The 5,438-nt window shown below is 41.4% G+C and overlaps 1 protein-coding gene across 3 annotated transcripts in view; it reads right to left on the bottom strand.

Annotated features, from left to right (window-relative positions):
• Positions 1-1,773: 1,773 nt before the first annotated feature.
• Positions 1,774-5,438, bottom strand: part of LOC119299409 (histone deacetylase 15-like) — a 10,609-nt gene continuing 6,944 nt past the window's right edge. For all 3 annotated transcript variants that reach the window (XM_037576642.1, XM_037576643.1, XM_037576644.1), the window contains 6 exons: positions 4,987-5,095; positions 4,532-4,611; positions 3,863-3,945; positions 3,062-3,107; positions 2,437-2,605; positions 1,774-2,231 (listed from right to left, as the gene is read on the bottom strand). In XM_037576642.1, coding sequence (XP_037432539.1) covers positions 2,089-2,231; positions 2,437-2,605; positions 3,062-3,107; positions 3,863-3,945; positions 4,532-4,611; positions 4,987-5,095 — 630 coding nt within the window. In that variant the 3' untranslated portion in view covers positions 1,774-2,088. The remainder of the gene's footprint in view (positions 2,232-2,436; positions 2,606-3,061; positions 3,108-3,862; positions 3,946-4,531; positions 4,612-4,986; positions 5,096-5,438) is intronic.

Here is a 5,438-nt window from a genome sequence, read left to right as displayed (position 1 = left end):
GCCCCCCTTGCCTTTCCCCTCTCCCACTCCTTCCCCCTCCTTCTTGGATTAGGAAAGGGAGGGGCAAACCTACTTGGAGTAGGTTTCCCCCTCCTAGGGCGCGCCACCCCCTTGGCCGGCCCTCTCCTCCTCCCCCCTTTATATACGGAGGAGGGGGCACCCCATAGACACAACAATTGATCTCTTGATCTCTTAGCCGTCTGCGGTGCCCCCCTCCACTATAATCCACGTCGATCATATCGTAGCGGTACTTAGGCGAAGCCCTGCGTTGGTAGAACATCATCATCGTCACCACGCCGTTGTGCTGACGAAACTCTCCCTCAACACTCGGCTGGATCGGAGTTCGAGGGATGTCATCGAGTTGAACGTGTGCAGAACTCGGAGGTGTCGTGCGTTCGGTATTTGATCGGTCGGATCGTGAAGACGTACGACTACATCAACCGCGTTGTGCTAACACTTCTGCTTTCAGTCTACGAGGATACGTGGACACACTCTCCCCTCTTGTTGCTATGCATCACCATGATCTCGCGTGTGCGTACGAAATTTTTTAAAATTACTACGTTCCCCAACAAATACATATTCGGGAATTCAGAGACTATTCATATAAAGATTAGAGATCAACAGCGCACGCAGCCTCATGTAGGGACGGAGCTGGCATGTAGGCATTGGGGTGAATTGACCCTAATGAAATTACTAAATCCTTCATTAACTTGGTACTAATCACTGTTGATTTATAGAAGATGACCCCATTGCCATGGATATGACCCCGTCAAGCTTTTTTTCTAGCTTCGTCCCGACGCCCATGTGATTCAGGTTGCGTGCGCGTCGCGTTCCCGCTAGTGACGTGGCTACAAAAAGGTGTGAGCTGAGTAGCTGTTTGGTTCAGAAAAGGAAACGTAAACGTAAACGCAATCAGGTGGCACTATTGGTGTAAACGGTATCGACAAAAAACGAGAACTGTTTTGTTGCTCAAATGTGTCGGTAATCAATACAGGGACCTGGTAAGTTGTGCTTCACATAGAGGTCATGTCAAGGTAGCGGAGGGTCCGATCATGTTGCTGGCTGCGGGAGGCGGCTTGCTGGTATTGGTGGTGGTCACCAGAGGGGGGGCTCGGGGACGGTGGCGACGGGACAGGTCGATCTGATGATGGGCAATGTAGCGTCGGCGACCGGGTTGTCCAGTCCGGGCTGCTGACACTTACGAGGGGCTCGATGAGTTTCCTGCGAAGGAGCGTCCAAGGTCGATGTGAGAGCAGAGAGAGATGGCTGTATCGTATGATTACGCCGGAGATTGAGCGGAATCAGTTTTGACTAGGATCGGATCAGATTACGGCGTTGTATAATTACAGAGCAATCTTAAACAAACACGATTCAACGCTATCTATTACCGTTGTTATCAAGTGCCATTATTACAAAAGGGGTATGTCTAGGACACATCACATCTAACCTGATGTCAACTATGTTTGTGGTCTATTTTTTTGTCCCAGTTTTTTTTTTGGTTCCTTGTGTATTTGTGAGAGCTTAGATGTGACATCCTTAGAAAACATCATAGATGTGAATTAGGCAAACTGTTACAAAAGCATGAACCAAACGCAATGTTTGTAGATTCTAAACAAGCAACTCATGTGCATCCTCTCTCGTGTATGCTCTGCACTAGGCACCACTGCTCTTGTTCCTAAAGTCTGAAATGGTGCATCCTATTCCAATCAGGCTACCTCGCCAATGTCAGAGATCCAGATTGCTAGATGCTAGCATTTGCTATGAACCCAAAACTCAAGCTGCTACAGGATCATCATACCATGGACGGCTGATGGCAAATTTCATGCATTGCTACAACACCAAAAACATGTCTACACAACAGGATTGCTGCCTGTGAAACTCTGTCGGCAATCAACAATGACAACGGCCACAGTTCAGTTGTTCAGTCAAAAAATCGGCTCGGTGTACGCAAGCTAAGGTAATCTTCTTTCCGAACACCAAACAGCCAGCTACACTATCCATGTCAACTATACTGACCAGAAAGTCAGTTAGGCGGCTTCAGCATCACTAACTAAAACAACCTAGGGTTTTGTTTCATCAGCCAGAGCTTCATTTTCCTTTCGCACTGCTCTTTCTTGGACGGCGGCCCTCAAACAGTACTTCGTACAAAAGCCTCTTGCTTCCCCATTTCCACCACACGGGCCCTGGTCCTCCGGTGAGCATCCTTCTCTTCAGCTTGTTTTCAGCGTTAACTAGACAAAAGCAAGGTGGTCTATTAATCCTCAGATAGCTTCTATGGCATGTAATAAACTAACCTGGTAGTTGAAATCACAAACATCTGGTTATCAAGACCAAAAAAACATGCCCCACGATTCTAGAAGACTGGCTAGAAATCAATACTAGACTAGTGTTGGGAGAGTAAAAATGTAAATTCATTGTTGGTTGTATTGTCCTTACCATATTTGGAAGAAGTCGGCCCCTGCTGCGCTTGAAGTGATGCAAAGATTGGAACTAAAACTGGCCAATATTTTTGCTGGATGTCCAGAACTTGTAAGACAGTCTGCATGCCCTCCTTTGATGGTGCTGCTGCATCTGTGCCATAACTTGGACCGTCCCCGAGTAGGACCTAAATACGTCAAAGTATCATCAGGTTACACTAACAGTGTAATCAATCTCTCTCAGCTGTAATGGTTCTAGCAGTTGTTTGTATTTTTTTATGCATGCACTCCACAACAAAATGAAGGATGGCAATACGAAAACGATGGGAGTATCTACGACCATAATCTTTGTAGCAAGTATTCACATAGTTCATCATACAAATCCCATTTCTTTCTCTGCATTCTACTCAGGCTCTTCAACTATTGATGTCTATGTATACATAAAGATTTTGTTTGTTGATGAACTACGACGATAATGGATGATGCTGAAGCAGCTGACTCCAATCAAACATGTTTCTGTTATTTATACATCCCAATCCCACCTTACAAAAAATATTACCTCCGTTCGGAAATACTAATTGAACTAAAACCACGTCAAGTATTTCCGAACGGAGGAAGTAGTTTTTATTGCGAAGAATACATACCTTGACAACTTCAGTTGCAGACGAGGATATAGACCGAAGATTGTATCTGTACATTAATGACGGGACAAAGAAAACAATGGATAAGTGTTGATGTGTGCTTCAATAACAAATAATAGCAGATTTTACTTATTTGATAAAAATGAATATATATATAGCTTGCCACAGAACTAGTTAAGTGTCCCTAAACTTTTAACGGTTCAAAAGTTATCAAAAAATATGAAATAAATATGGGAGCATCTCTCTAATGTAATAGATGATCCAACGGAGGGATTGTCAAAATATGCATCTATATATATATATATATAAAAGAACACTGGCTCAAAAGTTCAAATATAAGCATCATGGTATGCATCTTAGTTTCCACAACAGACAGGGAATCATCTCTTGTTATGTCAAAAGTTCAAATACAAGCATCATGGTATGTATCTAAGTTTCCACAACAGACAGGCAATCATCTCTTGTGATGTTATATTAGTGTCCACAACAGCACAAAATTATAAGAACATTGGCTGCACAAATTATAAGAACATTTGGATCCATTGCAGATCCAGGAAAAGAAGTACATCTGACCGCACTAGAATTAGATGAACATATATACACATTCTGGTGATGTTAGAAATTTCGCATGTCATATACAAAGCGTGAATGCGACAAAAAACAATGAGCACGATGAAGACACAGGGTTTGGTGTCCAGCTTACAGTGTACAAGTTACATATCACAAATCCTGCTTAAATTTCAAATTCTAGGTCCTGTCTTCTTTTGTTATCTCCGTGAGTTCAGATAAGAATAGGGTACCTACCCTCCCTCAAGTATAACCAACAACTTTCCTTCTGAGCAAGCAGTTAACATGGACGTCATCTGAGAGTATCCGGCAGGAGTGACCTAAAAATAATCAAGTTCAATAATCATTACCATGGATTTACATGATTTAGCCTGCATTGGCATATCAACCAGAAAAATGAAGCACCTAAAACTTTGCGGGACCCAAGTAGCACACAAGTATGAAATGGATAATACCAAAGTTTGATTGAATGTTAAAGCTGATATCTCAATCAACTTTATCATTTTCTAATTTGAGCAAGCACTAGTACTAACTACCAGATATGATAAAACAAACTGAATAAATCTCACATCCATGCCAGTTAACTCTTCCCTAAATAAGCAACAACGGTATATAAGCCTAAGATTTATTGATGAAGTTTGGTGGATCGATGTGCTCCCAAAATAAGTACAAAAATGACCAATGTGGTTAAAAGTCTAGCTTCTCCAAGTGAGGAAACCAAAGCAACACACAATTTTCCTACATAATGTGAATATAGTAGGTCAAGCCTATGCTCTAAGAGAAGTCTTCTGCATAAGTCTAAAGTCTTAGCCCAGAATCATCTCAGTTGTCTAATAGAAGACACACAAAATAGGGAATGGCATGTATGTTTTAGAATTCAATAACTAAAATTAGGAGAAATCTTACATCACAACAACCCAGAGGATCACCCCTTGCTGCATCAAATCCTGCAGATATAATGGTGATGTCTGGGGCAAATTCTGTAGCTGCACTCGCACAGGAAAAACACCAATTGAGAATGTGCAGTGCAGACTTATACATCAATAAAAAAACAAGGGGGTAATATCAGATAAAGAGGTGCCCATGGAAACATGAAAATGAAATGAAGTGTTGCATCCTTAAAAAAAAGGTGTTGTAGACAGACTTTTTTTTCAAACAAAAAAAGCACCATGACATATTTTACAAACAAGTCTTTATTCCATCTTGGTGAATACACATCTTACCAATCATTTCTATTAAGGATCTAGAATGTCATGTTAAGACAAAGAAATTACTAGCTAAAAAATGAGAATGTCATGGGATGTGAAATGTCTACTATTAGAAACCCAAGCAGACTAAATATTTACTCTTTTAATCATTACCTATTGGAAGCACCACGTGCTGAAAAGCAAAGATGTAGTCATTGTCTCCAACACCACCACAGCTCCAAGGTATATTTACCGAGAATCCTTTACCATCCAAAACTCCCACCTGCAATGATATCGTGCAAGAAATGAGATACAACTTTTCACAGCTTGGATCAAACTTTATTGCAAAGGAACTATGTCATTGTCAATTGAAACTTGGTTACAGTGGATGGTTGGGTCCAATTGGATGCAGTACAGTTGAACAGTATCAAAAATTTACTATAACATATGCTAGATATGTATCGTCCTAAATAGTAGGCTAATGTATGAAATAGTATACAGACTCAGGTCCTAATAACCTGTTGTCCAAAGCTCTTGGGTTCATTGAATCTTGTCAGGCCATCTCATACAAACAGAGATGAAAAGTTGGATTCCACTGGTAATTAGTTTTCAAGACCCATGTGGTG

Source organism: Triticum dicoccoides, chromosome 5A (genome assembly GCF_002162155.2).
Source record: "Triticum dicoccoides isolate Atlit2015 ecotype Zavitan chromosome 5A, WEW_v2.0, whole genome shotgun sequence".
Classification (NCBI taxonomy): Eukaryota; Viridiplantae; Streptophyta; class Magnoliopsida; order Poales; family Poaceae; genus Triticum; species Triticum dicoccoides.
Note: the sequence above shows the minus strand (reverse complement) of the source record. Positions and strands in the feature narration are given on the sequence as shown.